At 36.9% G+C, this 22951-nt stretch overlaps 1 protein-coding gene across 1 annotated transcript in view; it reads left to right on the top strand.

Moving 5' to 3' along the window:
* The window catches only part of fstl4 (follistatin-like 4), a 249648-nt gene that overhangs the window by 190446 nt on the left and 36251 nt on the right, over window positions 1–22951 (top strand). Inside the window, exons 7-9 of the mRNA XM_038307643.1 lie at window positions 9258–9424; window positions 15054–15174; window positions 21867–22028. Coding sequence (XP_038163571.1) covers window positions 9258–9424; window positions 15054–15174; window positions 21867–22028 — 450 coding nt within the window. The remainder of the gene's footprint in view (window positions 1–9257; window positions 9425–15053; window positions 15175–21866; window positions 22029–22951) is intronic.

The following is a 22951-nucleotide window of genomic DNA, read 5'->3' as shown; positions in this document are numbered from 1 at the left end:
ATAGCCCATCTCTTTTTTCTCCAAGTCTTTTGTCATAACAAGGCATATTCACTGCTAAGCTAAACATAAGTATGGAAAGAAGATGCAGAGATTTGTTTTTGCCAGTGGGTCTAAAGACAGCTGGTCAAGGAAGTACATCTACTGAAACCAAGGGAGAAGGAGAAAAGCATAATAGAAACACAGAAAGAGTGAGACTGACAGGCGGTTAGAGTCGCACAGATATCTAGAGGGTTAGAGGTTCTGCGAAGGACAGAGCTGTAGCCAAAGATGCAAGCACAGCACAAGTAAGAAATGAGGTAGTGGGTGGAGAAAGAGAAGGAGAGTTAGCAAAGGATCCCTCTCTACCTGTGGAGGAGATTAAGGGTCTGCATCCAGCATGATTAATGAGCTCGCCACTGATTGCTCATCCCAGCTATCCTTTCCATGAATAATCACCACACCAGCACTCTCACAGAAGAAGCATGATTTTCTGCATATATGTGTGTGAGAATAAGTGCTTGTTTAACAAAAGGGATAGAGAAGAGCAAGAGCCTATATGCACTACACACAGAAAATGACCAGCCTTTAAAAAATATACATTATACAATATGCATATGATTAAAAGACAAAATGTGTGGCTATTGATTGGTCGAAAACAAATGCTGCTTGTCATTAATTCAGTGTCGAAGTGTTTGAAATATTGATGATGTATTTACCAAGAAATGCTCATAACAAATGCACAGTGACACTCCAACATAATTTATGCTCACTCTGGGGTACCAGTGGGAGTTTTGTCCCATTACATGTACTATACTTGCACATTGATCTCAGTTTATTCAAGAAACTTTACTAAAGCTACAAACATATTTTTTTGTTGGTAACCATTTGTTGGATTGTTATAAAAAACAGAAGATATTTTCAAAGATGTTGAAATATGTGTACGGTGCATACTTAAATCTGTGGTTAAGAATGTGCTGCAGATCTGCCATTAATCACAACAGTGGTCCTGTCTACATATGAGCATGTCCTTGAGCCTCCATTCTGCTCCTATATGGCAGGTCAGCAGCTTATGTTTTCCACCATTTAACAGGGTTTTTGCACATACAAATCTGTGTGATTACAGAAAATAACTGTCGACATCTTAAAAATACAGAATTTAAATAAATAAAAAAATCTAATTATCTAAATAGATTCTTAAAACTTTAGGTATCATCGTTGTGATTAAGTAACGACATAGAGTAACTACTTTACTTTTGCAGTACCTAGTAGATCAGTTTGTAAAAGTAACTAATGCGTTACTCATTCCTACGCTTTAAACAGATTTGTGATTTGTGACTTACTTACACTTTCCTGGTGTAAACACACATGTTGCATGCACAGTGAAGTGCACCTTCTGCATGAAGACAGAGGAGAGACGATGGCTGGAACTTAAAGAAACTCCTCAAATCCTCATAATGGTGGTTATGTCACAGGGCTATAATGATATTACTTGCATGGTTTCTGTTTTTTCACTCAAACATACTGGGATAATAAAGTCCTGCTAGGTTGTTTTTTTTTGGAATAGTGGAACCTCTGAATAATACTGTTGCAAAGTATATATTTAATTTTTTATTTTTTTAATTGCTTGAAAAGCATTACTTTTCTAATTTTTGCATATTTATACCCAATTAAATGCCATCAGAGTGCAAACTTTTGTATTCTAAAAAAGACAACATGATCACATCTTAATAATCATATTGCAACTCAAGCCTGAACAAAATATGCTTTTAGATGTAGACCTTTTAATTAATTGTTTAAGTTATTCATTAATAATAATTAGCTTATGTTCCATAAGTGAACCACCAGTTTTATTTAAAACTCCAATAAGAGGGCATTTTTCCCATTTAGTTGACACTTTAGATGGTAAAAAGTAACTTCATAGTAATTATATGGTTGGATAGTAACAGATTCCTTTGACTGAGGAGTAACTGAGTTAAACTAGTAACGACTAGTAGTTTTTAAGTAAGTTATATCATAAAACCTTAAATAGTACATAACCTTGGTGTTTGTCATTTCTTGCAGCAAAATCTCACACTGGAAATGTGTAAAAAAAATATAAACATAAATTTGATTACATTTAAGCAGTGTAAAATATCTAAATGTCTTAATGTGTGCCTTTTTTGTATAGTGGAGAATGTCTGATGCTGTGGGCTTCTTCAAACCTGTACAAGTGGTGATATGGTTACCTTGGGTTCGCTTCAGGGGGAGAGGGGCTCAAATCATTAAGCTGTTTAACTCCTTAACCTGGTGTAGTGTTCCTTTGTCTGTCAGCTGGTCTTTGCTGCCTCTTAACGGTGTTTGTTATTTAAGTTTTTTATGTTTAAAGTATTTTACATATTTCCAGAATGATTATTCGTTAGTCCACTTACTGAGCTGTAAGGAGGCTTTTAAGTACCACTTCAGGATTACTTATGGTGTCAGTGTTGGTTAAGTAAACCTAAGCTGAAGCCTTAACTTGATTACTATCATAAAGCCTCTGGGAATTTTTATTTTGCATGTCAAACTGTAATCAGAAATAGTTCAAAGGAGACATCAACTGTTTTCTGTTACATTCTTAAGGTCTGTGGTTGCATTTTAGAAAAACAAAAATAAAGTTAAAAGAAAGTTAACATTTTTCTAAGGCATAATATCTAAAATGTCAACTAGGTTTCTGCTTTGAAAATATAATTTCTAAATTGGTCAAACATTAGGGAAAAATAGCATAGCATCCCATGCAATGCATCCAATAAAATCAATACATTTTTGTATTGTCTTTTAGATAAATATTGTTTTTGGTTACTGGTCCTAGTCCCTGAAATAATATATACCCCACTGCTGCACTTTTAACCATTCCACCCTATCTTCTACACATTTTTCTGTTCCCCTTATCATGCCTACAGTCAGGCCTTGTCTGCTTTTCATTTTAAAAAGACATCACTGCGCTTTGCTTCTTTCTGCCTCTCTGCATTCTGAGTTGATGTCTTTCTCCTGCTCATGAGGGGCTCATCTTATACGAGTGGGGGAAAGGCACAACCCTCTGAGGAGCAGACTGCAACTTCACACCGAGATATCCTGTGTGCTCCGCATCAATTTATTCTTTATTCTGAGTCATGGAGACATGTTTTTAATCTTTTATTACCTGTTTCTAGTCAAGTTTCAATAACTTATATTTTCTTATTTTCTTTTTTCCACTTTTTGATAACCTTTTTTCTTTTTTTTTTATTGTTATATTTCCAATGCTTATCTTTTCTTACTTTTTCCCTGTTCTTGAAGTCTCAAATATGTAGCCCTTTTTTTCTTTTTCATGATGTTACTGTACTTCTGCCATCTATCTTTCATGAAAGAGGGAAGAGATTCCTGTATTTTTTTTCTGACCATCTACACATACAGCTAGAAGGGCTGATCACTGTTCAGCTCTACTTTTTCCAATTTACTAACTTACTCATTTGGTCAATATATGGAGTAAATGAGGCACTCTATATCAGACCAGCCAGGCTCATGGTGGAGCACACACTGTCTGTGGCTATGTAATTTATCCTGGTCACCTAAGAACCAAGCAGAACAAGGGATGATGTTTTAATAGATTTAACACAAGTCTCTTTAATTGTGGTTGAGTTAACATGAGCCCATATGATAGAGGTTGAATTTAAAATGAAACACTTAAAATGCTAATAAATGGTTTCTTTTTATGAAGGCTTCAATTAAGATTACATATCTGTGCATCATTTGAAATTTCTCCCTGTCTATTAGGTTACCACAACTTTCATATTGGAGCATACTTTGACCAAGACTGTTGTAAAAGACCCTGATGACATTGGGCTGATCTGAAATAATCTTTGTTTCATGTCCCTAAGATCTGAAATATATGTAATGATTATGAAGTATTCTGATTTAGAAATGGAAAATCTTTATAGTTATCTATTTTAAGATTCTTTTTTTGCAATAATTCGTTATTATTTTTTAACTTCAGGAACAGAAAAAATGTGGAACCCTGAATGCTTGCATGTCCTTGTGGTGTTGTACAGCATGCTTGTGGTAATTTCTGTGCAACATAGGTGCATCAAGCATAACCTTTTGTATTTATGACTTAGACAGACCTTATTGTCAAGACATTTCCATTTTTATATTGCTGAAGTGATAAAATGTAAGCAGCATTGATAAGATGTAAACATAAGACTGGTATATGATTTACAGTTTCCAACATTCAGTGCTTTAAAAAAAAAAAAAAAAAAAAACACATTTTATTCAACATTCAGCAGTCTAATGGCAGTAGGGAAGGAGCTGTTGTGGAATCTACTGGACCTGCATCAAATGCTTCCAGGTCTCTTACCAGAGGGCACCAGGGAGAACAGTCTATGATTCAGGCGTGTGGGCTCATTTATGATGTTACGAGCTTGGGAAGCACAGCGCTAGGAAAAAATGTCTTTAATGAAGGGAAGAGGAGCTCCAATGATCTTCCCTGCTGTTCTCACTACTCCTCTCACCTTCTTCCAGTCTGAGGCGCTGCAGCCTCCACACCACACAGTGAGACAGCTGGTCAGAACGCTCTCTATGGTGCTTCTTTAGAAGGTGGTGAGGATGGATGGGGGCAGGTGGGCTCTCCTCATCCTCTGCAGGAAGAACATGCACTTTTGTGCCCTTATGAGTAGTGAGGTGGTGTTTAAAGTCCAGGTGGGGTTCTCTTGGATGTGCACCCCCAGAAATGTGGTGCTGTTGACCACTTTTACAGCTGAGCAGTTGATAAGCAGTATAAATATAAGCAGTATAAGTTAAAAGTTCATTCTAAAGGTATTGCTTCAGGTAAACACCACAAGCACATGACATTATTCTTCTTTCTGTTCCATCTCGTTTAACATACAAGAATTTTTATTATGTTCTTGTTTTTCTTATGTTTTTTATGCTTTTATGTTTATTTTTTTACAATTAAAACCACCTTTTTGTTAAGAAAAGGTTTAGGAATGCATGTTTTTACCTATAAAAATATCTTTACAGCAGATATTTGAAATTACACAGTAGCTGTCATGTTTGGTTTAAGGTTCCTAACCTACATGCAGAACACACGGAAACAGGAGAAAAAGTTCAAAGGTTTATTGAACAACACAGTTGAATAAAGAACTGATCCAAGGGATTATCAGATCCAGGACTGGTCACGACTGGGTTCACTGCAGAGGGTGACAAAGTGGTTAGCTGAAGTCCAGGTAATTTGCAGGATGTGAGAGTGCAGGTCTGTACCTGTTCTGGAGTTTGAGCCGAGCGGCAGAGAGGGGGAACCAGGAGGGTCCAGAGGCTGTCGGCAGGCTGAGGGCTTGGTGGAGGCAGAGCTTGGTTTGAGTGTATGCAGATCACAGATTTGAGTTTCTCTTTCAGGTTCTTCAGAGAGCGGGCAGGCAGGTCTTTGACAGGTTTGATTCTCCAGGGTTCTTCAGAGATCAGACTGACAGATTTCCAACAGAGAAGCAGGTTCAACCATAACTGGCAAAACACTCTGGCGCCGGAGTGATGTCCTCTGCCTCCTTAAATACTGGTCTCCTGATGAGCAAACAAGCTGCAGGTGGTGCAGTCAGCTCCAGCTCCAGGAGACCTAGAACGCCCACTGGTGGGGAAAAGTGGACAGACCTCCAGATGCCAACAGTAGCAGCTATTCAAAATGGCCCTTCCCAGTCAAACGGCAGCCGAATGGCAGCCAACTTCCCTATAACTCCCGGCAGAATCCCCTCCAACTTCAAGCCACTGGAGTGACACCCTACTTCTCCTGGGTGTGCAGATTTTTTTACTCTGACTCCACCCTTTCACTTAATTACAGGGTCTGACCAGGAGATGACGCTTCTCTATAGATCCTAATTTCCTCAAATCAGGACAGAAAGGATATTTTAGTACAACTATTGATGTTTAAAAAGGAATTACAGGCGACCAGCCAAAGACCCATCAAGGAAAGTGGGGACATTTTGTATGTCTGCTACTGTATTTTTTTGGCGTTTTTTTTTCACCTACCTTCTCTTATTTACATCTCTAAATGCTAGTGTGAGCTCCAGGGAAACCAATTTATGCAGGTATATACCAGCTGTAGCTGTTAAAATAACCACTCTAACCTAATTTTGGTTTATCTGTCACAGTCTATTAATTACAGCGAGCTGCTCTGCGGACAGTGAACACTAAAGAGATTTTCTCACCACCAGACTTTTAAGTTGCTACAGTCCTCATCTCATTTTAACGAATCAATACAAATTGGCCTTAGATGTCCATCTGAGTAGTCAGCTGCTGCTGACTTTGCAAACCACACAGGTCTCGTATTTGCTTGTCATATAAGAAGTGGTCTAGTTGAGATTCATAGAGAGACCTGAAGCTGCCCCTCTAAGCCTAAGCAGATCAATGCACTTCCATCTCTCATCTGTCACATGGCACTCAAATCTTATTCTGCCACCCAAATTACTGATGTGCTGAATTATAACTTGGTTGGAGCAGCAGTGTACTGTACCCCAGGCGTTTTTGAAATACCACTAGCAGACCGAGCTGTCATCGTGGATACATCTATCACTGGGAGAGCAGTGTAGAACAGACAGCTAATATCCTGGGGTCCTTTACAACTGCTTTTGTCAAAGTCTACACTGTGACAGGAGGCTTCCCGCAAACATTTCAGAGTCTCTTAGCTATCTTACCTAAACTCTGTTTTGACAATAAAATACTGTCAGCTATGGCTGCTGAAATAAAGGTTTGTTTCTACTGGCCTTATCACTATTGTTCTGTCATAACAAGCCAGCTCAATAAAGATTTCTTTGACTTTATATGGTAAGATATTATATAATACACAGAAGTAGTGGAGGCAGATGCTGGTGTCAGATATTGTGGAAAACATATCTTTAAAAAGTTACTTATCTTTTGGAAACCACAAGTTAGAGGGTTTGTTTTATCCATCTTTTCTAGTTTAAAAAAAGAAGATTAAAATAGCACAACTGGGATTTCAAACAAATAAACTTTTGTCATTGTTTAGGTCAGGGGTCAGCAGGCTTCATAAACAAAACAATCCATATCCATATTTGCTACAAAATAAAATAATCCCATTTTATGAGCTATTCCTATAAAAAATTTATCTTAAATAATAAAATATAGCTTAACTCTCCTTTCACTGAGTTTTAGAACAAAAAACACTGGATTAAAGCTACAGTGTGTAATAATTACAGGGATATACAGTCAGAAATGTAATATATTATACATAACTATGTTATTTATCATCATCTACGAGCTCAGCCTCTTAACCTTAATATTTGCGTTGCCTTAGAATTCGTTATTTATAATTACATAGGAGCGGGTCTCGCAGCCATGGAGGCAGACATCTTTGCGTTACGGCAGCGCAGAGCCAACAAACTAGCGATTGCGAGATCGCCAAAACGTCACAACGATGTGGAAAAAATAACGGGTCTTAATGTCTTAAGTCTACATGAAATCTATACCCTACACAGACTAATGAAATACTATCTGTAAAATTATCTATGTAAACAAACCTCATCACTTGAGAAGGTAGGTGATGCGGACGTCGTGGAAGACATTTTGTCCCGTAACGCTCCCCGTACTGTTGGGGGGTAGAAGCGGTGGGGGGAGATGTTCATGTTGCTGCAGTCTGCAGTCTGACCGCTAGATGTCGCTAAAAGTTACACACTGTAGCTTTAAGGAAAACTTAATAATTTCTAGATTTATTTAGGACAATTCCTATATTAATCACAAATGATTTAACTGAGTAAAAAGTGTTGTAATGATAATAGAAGTATTTCGAAAATTATTATTTGTACCATTATTGACTTTTGTAGATATTTATTATGGATTTTACATTACACTCTATTCTGACATGGCAGGTCTACTACATTGTTTATACGTCACATGAGTGAACATTTTACAGAATTATAAATTAAAAGGGATTGCATTCAGAACAAAGCTGGAGCGTGACATATGAATACCAAAGGGCATTTGACCTTAGTATTTGCTCTACAGCACTTTATTACAAGACCATTACATTTTTTATAGCAGCAGGCTCAGGGTATTAAAAAGCCAGACACAAAACAAACAATACAGGCGGGCTCTGCCACAAATTGTAGTTTCTTGTGTTCAAGGGCCATTTCTTTTTGACATGAAAATATACCCCATAGTAAGCCAAAAAAAAAATAATTCATTTTGCTCTGTTCAGTCAAATGTATTCGTTCTGACACAGCTGAGAAAAACTTTTTTTCTATTTAAGTCAAGAATTGTTCAGTTTAAAGCTGAGTATTATTCCTTTGTCAGAGCAAATACAAGTTTAGAGTGGCCTAACCAGACCTTAAAACTTAACTCAAATAATGTTTGTAATTACAAGAAACCCTTTCAACCTTCAAAAGATTCTCACAGTACCTGTAAAAATATGAAAAAGAAAACATTTCCGAATGTGTAAGAGTGGTGTGGATACTTAATACCTGCACCACAATTCTTCAGAGGGCTATAGATAACTTTGACAGACCAATTGTTTGCATAGTTTCCTCAAAATGGTTCATAATTGTCAAATAGATACTGGTCTGGTGCAGAATCAGAAAAACAACTTATTGGTTAAAAGAAAACAGTCTGAAACAAATGATCTTTTCTAAATATAACTATTAAACACCAGTGAGAATTGATACAGGATCTCATTCTGTCATGAAAGTATTTGTGTCTGGGCTCTACAATCCTATAGTCATTGGCATAAATGCTGCAGTTTCACACTAATGGTCATCTAAGTGATTATGAGCTTCTGGCAGAATTACACACAGTAGAGCTCTGTATGGTGTGGCTTTCCATGCATATGCATGTATAAAACAGAATTTACCGAAAGGGATCAATATATTATATACAGCACAAAGATGAACAGGGGGGATGATAATTCTTAATTTTCCGTGAAGCTGAATTGAACTGAATGGTCATCTGAGTGAATATAAATTTCCCCCATTAAGAGTAATGAGACTTGGCTTGCTGTGTGTCCTCTGATCCGTGGTCCTTCAGTGGAAATATTTCACCAGTGGACAGCTGTTTATCCTCTCTGCTTCACCGGTAATGAGATGAACACTTGGAATGTATTAAGATTGGCTACATATTCACCACATCAGCACAGTCATTCAGATATGTGATTTAAAAAGTTCCTGTTTTCCATCCTTTTTTTTTTTTACTGTTCACTTTCAACCTCCTCTTTTAATTTGTATTTTGCCCTTTAATGCATTCTCTTTGTCTGACACCAATTATTTTGCTCTTGGCTTTTACACAAACAGAAGTTGTCCAACTAAGCCTGGCGGAGGATCAGCGAATCACCACCTCGACTGTAACAGTGGGCCTCAGTGCTGTTCTCACCTGTGCCATCCAGGGGACGCTGCGTCCACCCATCATCTGGAAAAGGAATGGAATCATTCTAAACTTCCTCGATCTGGAGGATATTAATGTGAGTACGCACAGTTACTGGCTATTTTTTGTTGCTTGTATTAATGAATGATGCTTGACGAAATGGTGACATTTAGCTATAAATGTTGTAGGTTCCTTATTTCAGTCATACAATTAATTTTGCAGGTAAAATCATTTTAATTTCTGCATTTGGCTTACAGCTGCAACAAAGGAATCATACTAAATGAACAATCAATAGGAAGCATCCTACTTTCTCTTTGTAACTTGTTCCTTACTGCCAGCACTATTTGGATAACACATTATGGCGCCTGCTAATGCACTCCTGCTTTGAATGAAAGCTACTTACCAATTTGCACAATTCAGATGTAATCAATTGAATCAGGTATAACAGAACCCACATAAATCTGCAAATCTTTATGCTAATGTCGCATTTTTTGCTGGAATATGAATTTATTTATGTTGTGGTATATTATACTAACAATAAAATGCAACCACAACATTGAAGATTGAGGTCATGATGTGAGGAAATGGGGAAAGGTTCCCACGGTGTTTACTTTTGCAAGGTACTGTATGAATGGGCATACATCTTATGTGAAGTGACTAATATAAATACAGTGAAAAGTAGGTAATGCGGAAATGAGCATAACGACGGACAAATTATATGACCATATTTATATTTACAAATATTTAAATTTAATCTGAAAAATTTTCATCATCACTTTTCAGCTAAATAAAAATAAATACTGAAAGAAGAAAAAAATTAACAAATTCAAGCACAACATTAGAAAGTAAACTACACTGTATAGCAGCTTTAGTACCAAAGTGTGCCACTGAATAATTTCACATAATTACCTCCACATAGAAATTCACTAAGCGTTTCAATAAAAGCTATTACTTAATCTGAGTGGGCTGCCTAATTAATATCTGGTTGATTTTAGCAGCAAGGGGCACACTAGGTGGTCTCTTCACATTTATGTTTAAAAAAAAAAAGCCAATTACAACACTTCTTAACCAACTCAAAATTAGAAAATTGCAATGCTGCTGAGAGCTGTAAAAAGCCTAAGAATTATTCATTTGATTCATACTCAGTTTTTTTTACTTAAGTTTCTACTATTTATGTTCAGCCACATAAAAACAGGGTGGGAGGGAGATATCTTTTCTTTTCAGCCCAAACGCAGCTGCTGCAGAAGGTTAAAGAATAATTACTAGAAAAGAACCAATAAGTAGAAATAAGAGAACAATTATTGTCAAACATCCTCCATAAAGCAATAAGATTAACGTAAGCTCTGTGCAGTGGCGGCTGGTGAAAAATATTTTTGGTGGGGCTGATATAGCCTAGTGTATGTCTCCAACTAATCCGGAATAAGAATTCAAATAAACAATTGGACAATACATATAATTTAACAGTAATGATTTAATTTACTATATAATAACAGTAACAGTGATGATTTGGGTCACTGTGACGGGGTTCTTTGGCCTCCAAGAATCCAGTCTCAGTCGGGTTACCGGTGTTGGTGATTTATTGAGCTCAAAAACTCAAAACAGGGTGCAAAAGAAACTAAACATATACAAGATACTCTGGGCCTCAGCCTCCCTCCAGTTACCAGCAATGTAACAAAGAAACAGAAAACAAAAATTGCCGCTTTTCTTCCCACAGCCCTCATTAAATAGTTTAAACCCCTCACCTCAGGCTCTCTTATTTCTGATTTCTTCTCATTAATCAGTTTTGTCCATATATTACCTCCACAAACAATTGATGTACAAAAACAAATAATTTTTACAACTTAATTATTTTACACAGATTCATTGACTTATTCAATTACACCAAACTGGGTTTGAACCCAGCAAAGACGCAGCCAGACTGAAGATGACCAGTCCCCATAGCATAAACACGTACACACCCACACACACACACACCCACACACACACACACACACACACACACACGGCTAACCCCACTGAAATATTAAGTGTGCACCCTCAATACGCCAGCAGGTAACCAGGAACAGCTTGTGTGTTTTATGTTAATGGAGCTACTGGTCTCAGCGCGAGTGTATTGGTCCTCACAAGCACAGTATAACAGGAATGTGTGTGTGGCGCGCAAAGTTAGAGAGGTTGTTTTAAGTGACGAGGTGGATTCGTCACAGTCACAATAACCATGACATGAAATGTTCGTATCCTACAACATGGATGTTCTTCTGGCAAACGGGTAGATAAATAAGGATCTCACCGAATTTGGTGGAAGCTGCATCTCGTTCGTTACATTCGCCATCTTCCCTCTAATTGTCTGCACCTGCGCTTGGGTTCAGAAGCCTGTTAAAGCACAGTATTTTCAGCGCCCCAAGACCATAAAGTTCTGAGACGCTGATTGGCCATTAAATTCACCTAGCAATAGTACATGATTGACAGATTCTCTGCAAATGTGGGTCAGTCTGATCACAGCCCCCAGAACAGAGACGGTAGGAGGAGTATGTCTGTGGAAATCCACAAATTAATGACAGTAGATAGGGAAATGTAGTTTATATAATTTGTTGTGCTTATAGGTGCACAGTCTAGAGAGTAAAACTGACATTTATGAGTTAATTTCTAAAAATATATTTTACGTTTCTCTCTTCTTATCAGGGAGGGCGGTGCCCCAGCGCCCCCTATGGGCCGGCCGCCACTGGCTCTGTGCCTAATGAACTATGAAACCATGCTTCTATGTGGTTGAAAGCAGTTTTTCCTTTTTAACTGCGGGTTCACAATGCACTGATTGCATGCTAATGAGTGGCATGTTGGTCTGCTGGGATGATGGGCATAAACAGTTTCACAATTTTAGGGTCATGACAAAATGAAAAATGAAGTCAGCTTAGGTTCCTCAAGCTCTTGACCGTGCATAATTGATTTTCACTGGGATTTGTGATCTGAGCAAAAGAGGGAGAGGAGAGCCTGCTGTTTCTTTTCATTCTGGCAAATCAAAGAAAACAGTGGAAAACAAAAGTAATTCAATTTATTGCTTTGTTGCATGTAGGTAATCGGTGTATCCATGGGAGGTAATTAAACCCAGGAAACTCTTTTCAAATACGAAACACAGCTGTTGTTGCGTGCTGGTAATTTGTTAAGGCTGAGGAGCAGTTTATAGCAGAGAAACACAAGTAACTAAAGAAATCAAAAGAATATTATGCAACCCATTAATAAGACATCCAGATGAATTAGACTCCCAAAGGCCGAACACAACATCCGATCGATCTTTAGCTTGTGTTTCATATTGATTGGGGAGTATTTCATTTATCTCATTTGCACAGAGAGCGTGTCAAGTTAGTCGCTCTGAGGATTAATTCCTTAAAGACTGACAGAAGTCATTTACAGTAGGTACATTTTCTATTAGGTTACTATATACTACTATAAATTGTCATATGTCTTTCTTATTTATTTGTAAGTAGATACTGTTGATTAATACAGTTTTGAATGTGATATATTTAACATTAGTTCATATGTTCCAGTTCATTGATCAGCAGATCAATGCCATATTTTCAGATGGATGACCTAATAATTCTATGCCTTAACCCTTTGGCTTTGAACTGGAAACCTTCAGCCTATGACAATAAATCACTTCTCGCTTTTCTGTCCGACTCTTTCATTGTCAAGTGTCCAAAATGTTTACCTTCTCCCTCATTGTGTTTAGCATACAGCGAACTAAGTTGTAGGTAGAAGTATCAAGGATTTTCTGCACACTAAACAATAGGCCTACTTATTAATAACAGTAGTGTACTTTATATATTATTTTCAGGGTGCTGGTGGTTAAGAACGACTCTAGTCCACCCACTTTGGTTGCATTTGCAACGTGGTGTTCCAAAGATCTAACAAGTGAAAGCAGGCTTAGGTCGTACCAGTGCAACCAGCCTTTCTTTAAAAAAATCGTAGTTTTCCTGTATTAATGTGCACCATGAAGCCACAGGGAGAGACATTGGTCCTTGCAGATGTTGGATAACAGGAACTTCCAACTGCACTGACTGTTTGTGAACAAATCTGTGCTGAACTCTGGTGTCAAAAACTAAGAAAAAAAATTTATTTACCTGTAAAACGGGTTTGGACAAAGGAGAAAGTGTACTGTAGTTGTGAGCATGTTGCAGTTAAACCCAATGTGGTTGTGTTTTGTAATTTTTTTCTTTATTTTAGTTCACTAAAGTTCTGTCTCCAGTGACATTAATGTCATCAGCAGGACAAGAACTGAAACACCTGTGAATAGAGATGAGCTTTAGATTGAGCTTTTACTTCATAGATACGTGTTTTATACAGTTCTTTAATAATTTTTTTTATTGTACATTTATTAAAAACCACAGTACAGCCATGATATTTTGGTCATCTAATATTCTTATTTCTTATGGAGATAATGCAGTGGAAACCTTTGGGGAAAGGAAAAGGATTAGATAAATCAAACCTTGGTATTTTTTTTTAATTAAACATATTGTTTTACTGTTTTATTCTCTTGGGGCTACGGTTTTACACTGATGGTTAATATAGTAGGACTATTTAATTTGGCTACTTTTATTTGTTTGTATTTATGAATTCTTTTGAATATTTTAATCTTAGATCTGCACATTTTTGCTTATTTTTTAATAAGTGGAAGAAAACAACAAATTATTGTTGTTAATTTGTATTTTAATCAGTAGATACAAATTATTATAAATACTACATCGAATATGCTATTTCATTTACTTCATGGCATTGACTAAATTTACTTTTGCTTTCATTTTACAAGAAAATAATATACAATAGCAGCCATTCAAAATGGCCCTTCCCAGTCAAAGAACAGCCAACTTCCTTCCAACTCCCAGCAAAATCGCCTCCAACTTCCAGCCACTGGAGTGACCCCCTTTTGCATATTTTTTTTACATTGACTCCACTATTTCACTGAATTACAGGGTCTGACCAGGTGATGATGCTTCTCTTTAGATCTTAATGTCCACAAATCACAATAGAAAGAATATTTTCGTACAAATATTGATGTTTAAAAAGGAATTAAAGGGGACCAGCCAAGGGGCCCATCAATGAAAGTGAGGACATTTTTAATGGCTACTGTAACACTTCTTATGCATTCTGTCAAAAATATTCTTTTTTTGTTTGTTTTTTAGTAAATAAATCTGTCCATTTCTAATTTAAATGTCAAGCGTTCCATCATGCCCTTGTGATCTACAACTACAACTTCAGACAGCAAACTATTTAATGCCTTAATCCACCCTAACTTGTAGATGGAACTCCCCCGCTGATTGCATCACGCTGCACCAACAACACCGGCTCCATTCATCAGCCTAATGGGCTTTATATTTTTAACCCTTGCCATTTATCAGGCTGAGGCACTGTCATGAGGGGAAAGAGCAGGATCAAATCCCCAAATGCCTGCTTCAGCTCAACAGGGAAAGCATTGATTCATGGTTTGTCTTCCTTTTCCCATCACTCTTTTTCTCCCTTGTCTCATCCCATCATTCCCTGCTGTTACACTCCTCCTCTCACTGTTCTCCACAGGCATCGTTATGTAGTCTATCAACCTGCAACATTTTCCACCGACTCCCTGTGGATGCCTCCTGCACCCAATTCTTCACCACTATCCCCAATCTTGGTCCCCTGCTCTTCTTTTCCTATCTACACCACACCTAACGCTTCTCTTCCAACTCTTCCTTGCATTACAGGACTTCGGAGATGATGGCTCCCTGTATATCACTAAGGTGACAACAATACACATGGGAAACTACAGCTGCCATGCTTATGGCTATGAAGACCTCTATCAGACTCATGTGCTGCAGGTGAATGGTCAGTAGTGGCTAATTTCTTTCTTAAAATAGCATAAGAAGTGTTGAAATCTTGCTTTTTGTCATATTTTGAGGAATTTGTGTGACGGAACAACCTCAAAAAATGTGGGGTTGTTAGACAATTCTGAGGTTAGAGAAGAATTTTGGTAGGAAATGTAAAAAAACAATGTTAACTTTGAAATGTATTGTTGATCTAAATAAATTAGCCTACCATCCACAAAAGATTACATTTCATTGATACATCAAAAAATGAAACTAAATGATACAGATTTGATACACGCAGCAAAATCTATTTTGAATGTTCTACTTCAGTTAATTATGTTGGTTATGGCTTTCAAATGAAAAATAAAACATATAAAAAAATTTGGTTTTTGTAAAAATAATTTTTGCATATGCTTTGGAAGATAAAAATAAATTTTAATACAAAAACCCAACTATTCTGAAAAGTATGAACTGGTACTTTGTAGTATATGCCTACAAAACCAGCCTTTGGTGCTGCTAAGGTGCGATGGAAGCCCAGGTTGCCTTAAAAGTGTAGTGAAGAATTTTTGCAATTTTTTTAGAAAGATCCATCCTCTCCAATTGAAAAAAAGGAAGAAAAAACATGCACATGCACTACCCTGTACCCTGTTCCCCAGACAGAACGCCCATTAAACGCATGCAAGATCATGCATAAGCCCATTTCTATTTGTGCACGCTCTGTTAAAAAGTTGCTGTTTGCATTGATCATACAAGCTTTCTTTACAAAGTAGATTTGCAAATTTTCCACAATGTCAGACTCACCAGATGAGCATGTAGGACGGCCTTAGGTTAACATATCACCAGAGTGATTGGAGTAGGATGACCATTTATTTTGATGATCCTACCAGAAAAAGAACATCCTGCACCTTTAAGCCCATCACACACTAGTCACCATGGCATCAGTAATATTTTATGTTTTCCTAGTCTTTTTATTGGTACATGATGCATTTAGCACAACTTGCTTTATAATTGACTGCTGAGCCAAAAACAAATTATGATGCTGTACTCTTGAAAACAAGATTAGTCCCTATTCTCTATTAAATACAGCAACATTTTCAATGACTAAGGTTTTGCAAAGTTTTGCTTTAAAACTAAGATAGGTGTATTTCTTCTAACTTATTAATTTAATCATCCAGTGTTGTCCTGTTTACATTTTGAAACAGAAAAACATTACTTTCAGTCAGGAAGGTGGGAGCAGAGATGATAATTAAGTCTATGACTGAACCTCTAGGCACTTGAGACCTTAAATAATCAAAACTCATTAAGCTTTTCAGGCAACTAAATAAACTAAAGCAGCATTAATACAAAACAAAATATAGCAGATTTTTATTTAGGCTCAAACTAAAATGAAAAAGGCGGCGCTGCTGAAGGAGTCATTTAGACAAAAAAGATGTCTGGGGAGGGTGTTATCAGCATAGGGCAATTACCAAATGTTTGCTTTGGGTATTCAGGGTATTTCAAAAAGATAGGAGGAGGTGAGATAAGGTGGAATGGAGTGGAGCCAAGTGCCACATTATACTAAGTGGGCGGTTTGCATCCCGCTTCGCTATTAAAGCAATCTGTTCGCTGAGGAGAATGACAATGCTGCAGCTTTAGCTTTCCCTAAGTACACAAAACTGCAGTGTAGAACTCTTGTCTATATTATTTTAGCACTTTCAAGTGTGATGCCACTGCTGTTAAAAATGTGTCTGTGGCATAAAGTTACACCTAATAAACACTGAGAAAGAGCCGTAAAGTATCGCTTTCATTCAAGTAAACAACAGTTGCTTTGTCAAAACATACAGAGAGAAACGATTGTGGATGTTTGGTGCATTTTAAGAGGAAATGTTTGGTTTATACTCTTAGGTTTGTTTTGGGCTTTTTTTTTGTATTGTATGTGTCATTACCCTGGCAGAAGAAGAAGAAACACAAACTACTACAGTGGAAATTAAAACAGCTTAAAATAACTACTAGCTTTTAGATTAAATCACTGCAGTAAAAATGTTAAGTATAAACCTTGAAAAATACTCACAAACTCTCAATTTTACCTAGCACATTTAGTTACAACTAACCAAATAATAGGTTTAGTTTGCTGGAGATTATTGTTACAGACCAAAACAAAAAAAGAGTGAAATATCAAAGAGTCACTGTATTACAACCCCATGGTAATTGCAATAAGTGGACATGTTGCAAATGTTATGCAAAGATTGCTTAGATACCAAATCAATTTAGTTCCCACTATGTAAATGTGCAGATTGTGTGTTCTACTGATATTTTAGCAGTAAAAGATAATGTGACAGTAAAAGTTGAGGTTCAGACATGGAGATGAACGTTGTAAGGATTGAAAAATAAATAAATAAATGATCAAAACAATAAATCACATTTAAAGGACAACTGAAATATGTGCTGCAAAAAGAGGTAAAAAAATTCATTATGAAACTAACTTAAGTTGAAAATAAAAAGTATAAAATACCACAAAACATGGTTAAGTTGTTTTTGTCTGCTGACTGACTTTAGAGCAGATTGGGCTCTAAACATCTGGATTTATCTTCACCAGCTCCTCTCAACAGCATCTTGACACAATATACTGAAAAACAAAGCAGAAATGTAATAAAACTCAATTGTGCATTGTGCACATGCCTGAAGCCACGGGTACAGTTTAAGATCAGATCGCTCTCAGCTGCAGACAGACCACTCTGTGGAGGACATAATAGTTTGTTAGCTGCACAACTCAGCAGTTTCTGTTAGGGATTAGGATTGCTCCAGCTGGAATAGTTAAGAGGTTGACATATTTTGAATTTGAATTAGATTGATGTGGCTAGCAGGCATGTCCCCCTCTCCAAAATCTACATCAGGTGGGTTAGCGCAGTGGTGAAAGTAAATACTTAGATAATTCTTTTGTATAACCTCAACTGCTAATAAGCATTTTGACCATCTATCTATCTATCTATCTATCTATCTATCTATCTATCTATCTATCTATCTATCTATCTATCTATCTATCTATCTATCTATCTATCTATCTATCTATCTATCTATCTATCTATACATCTTATTTTGGCATTTGACCAATTGGATGATCCTTGAATGATATATTACCTATTATAAATTAAGTTGAAAAAAGTTAACAAGTCACGAAAAAAAAAATCTAATTGAAAAGTTAAAACGTAAAGTTAAAAAGCCTAATTAACAATTATATTTAGGTTTATAAACAAAAGAATTTAAGTGCCAGCATCAGCAATAATGCCTCTAAGGTTATGTTGTACCAAAAAAATGTGCTTCTTTCACTCTTAGTGTTTTTCATGAATTTCTTATAGAAGCAGTTTTGTTATTTTTCTTAATATATTCAGGCAAGTTAGCATCTCTTGTTATTACATTGACATACATTTTTGTGATCAAAATATCCATATTTTTTTAATGTTACAAAAGCAATAAAATATTGTCCTGGATTCCAATAACACTATTGGCTTCAATTTTGATTTTTAAAGGATTTCACTGAGTGCCCTATAAAGGGTTAAAACTTGGGAGATCTTTTTGTATGCAAATTCCGGCTTTAAACTTCTCCACAACAGCATTTTGGACCTGCCTGGTGTATTCCTTGTTCTTCATGATATATTATCATGAGTCATTGAGTTCAACATTGGATCTTTCAGTGATCCTCACTGAAATGGAAAGATTTTGCTTCACTGAAAGTAAATAGTTTGATCTTTCTAAAAAATTTGCAAAAATTCTTCACTACACTTTTAAGGCAACCTGGGCTTCCATCGCACCTTAGCAGTACCAAAGGCTGGTTTTTTCTTAGTTTTTTATTTTTTAAATAAGTTCATCCAATAAATTTGGTTTCTCTTCATGACTGTATTCTGATTGTTGATTCTTCACTAAGAATTACAATTATATCTTTATGTTTGAAGCCTAAAAAGAGGCAAAGGGTCAAAGGGGGGTTCAAGGGGGTGAAATACTTTCACATGGCAGTATATCTATAATAATTATGAGCCCAGCCCAGGCAGCCAGCTGGCAGCTTACCATCAGCCTCTTGGAAGCTTCTCTAATTAACACTCTCCTATCCAAGGCCGTCAGTTAATGTTTGGCTCACACTAAAAGTAGTGGGTGCAGTGCAGCTCTGGTGGAGGCATTGCAAGGATCTCAAATCATTAAAATCAATGACTACAGTCACTTTAGCCATGGTGTGGTTGGGTTGCAGTTACTAAAGTCTTGCATATAAAAAAAAAAAGGGATTCCACAACAAGGATATTTTGGCCGGGCATTGCAGCTGTCTTCACATCCAGCTCAATTTCACAAGAAAAACAGGATAAATCAGACAAAAAAGTCTCACTGAATTTTAGAATAATATCCCATCAACCTACACATAATAATAGCCCATCAACCTACAATAACCTAAAAAACAGGCAAAACAGTAACACCTGGAAACGAAGGGGCTACTGGGGAATAAGAAGGGATTTCAATGTACACAGAAGAGTTTTGCCTGACAACTCGGGGAAAGTGCATGAACACACATGATCTTAATCTGTTTTGAGTGCTGTTTCTGCAGCCGGAAACGCAGCTGGGTAAGCCTGATCGCAGCAGTCAGTGTAAGTGACAGCTGCACAGCAGCCACACTCTAGAGATGGGTCAAGCAACATAGATGCATCAAGCTTGTAATGCAAAATCTCATGTTGTTGCATGAATCGCTTTAAGAAATTTAAATGACTGAGCTATTTGAATCTTACTGACGCACTAAACAGTATTTATCAGCGTATCTGTCAACCAGATACATCTGCTAAAAGAATCTCTGATCTGATAAAAAATATAACAGATATTTTCTATTGAAAGAAAGTTATGAAATACTACAATAAAACACATAATGACTTAAAACATATACTAGGTAATCAGATCAGTGTTAATTGTCTTTCACATAGGCTACCTGTAGGGATTTAAAGGTTTGTTCTCTACAGTCCGGCTTTTTCAGGAGACTTTCCCCTCCAGTCCGGCTCTGTAAGCTCTGAAACTCAGAGAAATGTGTTGCAAAAAGTCTGTTTTGCAGCAGTTCGGTTCTGAAATGTCAACCATCATGACTTATCCTTATGGAGATCCTGGCCATTGAGCCTAGCGCCTTGGTGTTGTCCTCTTCCAATGTGAACCCCCGGGCAAGTTTCTGGAAAGAGAGAAAAATCCTCTGTGTTGTGTTTTTTACTGTTATCAGCTCCATGAGGGGCCAAGGCACACCTATGTGGAAGGGGTCCTCACAGCTGTTTTATGAGCAAAACTGCATCATCTTCTCCAATGATCATGTGAAGATGAAACATGGAAATTGGTACTCAATATCCAACACTATTATCACGGTTTATGGCGCAAAAAAGGGGCGTTCCGGTGTTGGACGTTCCAGAATGAAATGATAGATTTCAGCAATCCAAACTTTTGCAGCTTGACACGTAGAGTCAACCACGTGCAAAGCTAATTCAGGTGTTTTTTGGTAGAAAGACACTACATGCAAGCCATGATCACTTCTGTAAAGCTGTCTGCATATGAAAAATAAATAAATAGTAAGTGTTCCTAATGCTACGGAACTGAGTGCATTAGGTTTTGACGTAAACGTCTCTCTTAAAAAAATATATAAAAATACTTTTTCATCTCACAAAAGCAAATAAAGTCAATTTGCTCTCTAGATTGCAAAAAAGAGCAAAGCAGATAAACAACCAGAGCACGGAGCTTTTGTAAAGCTTCAACGCATCTTAACCAGCATTTGACCCAGCATCCAACTTTCAGCATTTAAGCCATTTTGACATGCAAAATGTGTTCCATGTGAACACACCATTAATCTTAATATTTGTTTGTGAAAATTTTTTTCAAACAAACTAGGCATTCACAGAACAACTGAATTGTAAGTTTAATGTATTTTCTGATCAACTGACTTCTTAAGGCATTCTTATGGCTTTCTCAAAATTGATAATTAGGGAAACCTGTAAAGCACACAAAGACAAAGTCCCCTTATTCCAGTGAAAAAATGTGTTTGTGGCCGTAATTTCAAAAATGTCAATGGGTTTGAATACTTTTTTCAAGCCATATAGAAAGAGAGATTCCATGAAAAGAAAAAAAGTATAGTTTCAAAGATTTCCTATGATACCTCTGCTGCAGATTAAAACAAATGACTATAATAATGTGTTAAACTAGTCATAATTTTGGATAATGGGGGACTGCAGTTAGTCATACACCAATACTGTGGGAAGCAGTGTTGCAGTATGCCATTAAAGTTATTGAATAGGGTTAATTTTTACATCTTCTTCTAACATTGTGGTCTTGGAAGTGGAAACAGAATGTTGATCAGAGGTCTGCCCAGGATGGAAATAAGTTAACTGAAACCAACCTTTTCAACTTAATATGAAGTCATATTTTATTTCAATTTTTCTGCATTCATCCACACTCAGTCCCCCAGAGGATGGTGTAGGTAGCAGTCATCCAACATGTATTTCAAGCAGGGCCGAGGTGTAATAAAGGCCCCCAAAAGCTCTTGGATTCTCCTTACTTGTGAATATATTTCACGCTAGGGTGAAATAAATTTCTGTCTACCCACCAAGCGTGTGGGTGTTTTGTGTTTTTATCCCCCCAGGAGTTACGGCCCACCATGAAACAGTACATAATTACTGTATGGCTTCACTTGTCCCTTCGCTCTCTCCTTGTTTGTGTTTGTTTGTTCAGTGCCTCCAGTGATTCTGGTATACCCAGAGACGCAGGCCCAGGAGCCCGGAGTTTCTGCCAGCCTCCACTGCCATGCCGACGGCATTCCGAATCCAAAACTTGTCTGGCTAAAGAACGGCATGGATCTCCAGCTCAGCTCCTCCTCACAACTTTCCCTTATAGGTGAGGAGCTGTTGATTATTTGTTTTTGTTTTTTTATAAAGTGCTGTCTGTAATTGTGTTCAAGCAAATACTATATAGTACCTGTTTTTTTGTTTTTGTTTTTTTATAAACTTTTTGTGAAATGGAAAAGTGACGCCAGTGTGTCAGCATTGCATAAATCAAGAAGGTAGAGGTGCTTAAAAATCATGTTCGATCAAAGAAAACATCTTTAGGCTTTATTTTGCTTTCAATTGATTGGGATTTTATGTTGCAAGGTTCAACTTAACCATTTCAGTGGGTTACTTTTTCTCCACTGACGGCACAAACTTATTTAAAAGCAATAAGATGCTAGATCCAGAATGGCTAAAAATAAAAAAAAGTATTTTATCTGAATGTTTTAGGATGCACTCTGTCAGAGGAAAGGGGCTGAATGAAGCCAAGCTTTTCCTTTTATGGCCTAATTCTCATTAAGGAGAGTTTATTTGCTGAGTGTGGGTCATTACCTATGGTAATAGCCTATTATCAACCCACTGACACTTAGACAAGGGAGTTTGCTCAAGGTTCAGTGGCTCATAAACACTGAACTGGCAAGGGCTTTCAGAGTAACAAACTCATGTTTAGAATGGCATAAGATCAGAAGTAACTTAAAAGAAACATGTTTGTTCTGTTGTAAACAGAGAAGAAAAAAGCACAGCAGTATTCTTGTTACATTTGTATTTATGTGGAGTATATTTCACTATAAGATTGAGATAAATACAAACCTTATTCTGTTTTAGTTCAGTTAGGATTACCAAATACATTTTTTATCTGCTAAATGCCAAAATGAAAGAAATCTTTACAAATAGCTTTTTTTCTTTTATTTTATGCAAAGTAAAACATTTTGTACACTTGAGTATAATGTTTTGGGTCACAAATTTGACAAATGTCTTAAATTAATTTGCTGG

The sequence above is a fragment of the Cyprinodon tularosa genome, unplaced genomic scaffold, assembly GCF_016077235.1.
Source record: "Cyprinodon tularosa strain WSP-4 unplaced genomic scaffold, ASM1607723v1 ctg617, whole genome shotgun sequence".
NCBI lineage: Eukaryota > Metazoa > Chordata > Actinopteri > Cyprinodontiformes > Cyprinodontidae > Cyprinodon > Cyprinodon tularosa.
The sequence above is the reverse complement of the archived record's forward strand: the minus strand, read 5'-3'. Positions and strand labels throughout refer to the sequence as shown.